Raw genomic sequence first — 1,865 nt, forward strand, 5'->3', positions numbered from 1 at the left:
CAGGGGGTGTGAAGCCGACCCGCACTCTCACCGTTAGTGGAAAGTACATCTAATATAGTGTGGATACTTTATTGTGTATGTTTTATTTCGGGGGCAGACGCCAAATCACTATTATCATGTGACATAAACTGCTGCAATGGTAATTCAACTTGTAATTAATAAGCTAATTTATACGATTTTCTTTTTTACCAGATGAACTGAAGAAGTCTACCATGACGTGGAATGTGACAGTTTTGGTGTCGGAGTTCATACTACAGTGCATGATTGAACCTGACCAGAAGACCATTATTACCGTATCACTTGCCCTAATCTACTTGACGACACTCATTGGGAACCTACTAGTGATCGTGGTCATCACAATTGACCTTCACCTCCACACCCCAATGTTTTGGTACATTTGCTGCTTAGCCATCCTCGATATCGCTAACAGCTCCAATATTATCCCACGCATGTTGGGTATCCTGCTTTTCAACTACTCCAATGTACCCTATGAACCCTGCTTACTGCAGTTGTCTATGGTGGGCTATCTAGGGCTTATGGAGGGCAATCTTTTGATAGTTATGGCCTGTGACCGCTATATAGCTGTGGTTTATCCCCTGAGGTATCCATCGATTGTTACGAGTAAAGTTGTCTGGGCCAGTATCATCCTGGTGATCCTTATTGGTTTGGTTTTCCTCACTCCATACCTGGTTTATGTAAGAGAACTCTCCTTTTGTCACAGCAATATTTCGCCTTACTGCTTCTGCGACTATGCAACACTGGTGCAGATTGCATGCAATGATGACCCCAAGTATGCTGTCCTTCTGTCAACCACAACAGTGATAACTGCAACATATGGAGTGACGTTGATCTTCTTTTCCTACTACAAAATTGCTCGAGCCGCTCTGAAAGTCTCCTCCATCAAAGGGAAACAGAAGGTTTTTGGTACCATATTCACCCACCTGCCAGTGGTTACCCTCTTCTATCTTCCTTTGATTATCTCCTACATTCTCCCTGGAGTCGGGGTAAAGCTATCAACTGAAGCTTGCAATTCCTTAATAATTGTAGCCATCCTAGTCCCCCCGATGGTAAATCCCTTAATCTATAGCTTTAGAAATAAGGAAATAAAAAGCAGCATCTACCGGCTTTTCACGGGAAAGAGAACCAATCCTGAGATCACGGATCCATAGTAATTTGAAGTAAAAGGGAGCACAAGATGTGACCCATACCTTACATTTACAAATCAATAAGAACAGAAACAGCTTAGCACAATCAACTTCACAAAGTTCCGGTACAATTTTAAGCCCATTTTTCGACTCGTGAAGAGCAACATAACTTTATGGAGAGTTTAAAATCTCACACAAGATTATGACTTACGGAATGTTAAATGTGTTAATGAGTCAATAAAGAAGTTAAAGTAGGCTTAGCATTCTCAAGCAATTGCTGCCATTTAAAGAAAGCATTCAATTCAGGCTTGGAAATCCAAGAAATACATCAATTCCATACTCTATTGTGTAAAGGACATACTGCATGGTATTGTTTTCCCACAGCTAAAGTTAAGTGGCTTTTTAGGACATACTGGTAAACACCCCGCACACTCCAAATATCAATAAGATATTTAGCACTGAGGGAATCAACAGTTCTGTGAGGCTGACTTCTGGCAATTGAAGCGTAAGTCAATAATTATTCACACTGTTATGATGGGTTGACTCTGTCTGTAGTGACGGTGGTAAATTTTCCACCTTGATCTGTCAGTTCCTCTTGTTAGTGTCCATAAATAGACATGGCCGATCCTCTTCCCATTTGAACTAAAGAAGAACATCAAGCAGTGATATTCTTTTTATGGGCTGAAAGTGCATCAGGGACAAACTCCAAAGAGTAGCGCT

General features: G+C 41.1%; 1 protein-coding gene across 1 annotated transcript; it reads left to right on the plus strand.

The window, feature by feature from the left end:
- Positions 1-212: 212 nt before the first annotated feature.
- On the plus strand, positions 213-1,169 carry LOC120524162 (olfactory receptor 1-like). The gene has a single exon (XM_039746042.1). It carries the CDS (start codon positions 213-215, stop codon positions 1,167-1,169), a length of 957 nt encoding a protein of 318 aa, XP_039601976.1.
- The last annotated feature ends 696 nt before the right edge of the window (positions 1,170-1,865 follow it).

Source organism: Polypterus senegalus, chromosome 2 (assembly GCF_016835505.1).
Source record: "Polypterus senegalus isolate Bchr_013 chromosome 2, ASM1683550v1, whole genome shotgun sequence".
In the NCBI taxonomy this organism is placed as follows: Eukaryota; Metazoa; Chordata; class Cladistia; order Polypteriformes; family Polypteridae; genus Polypterus; species Polypterus senegalus.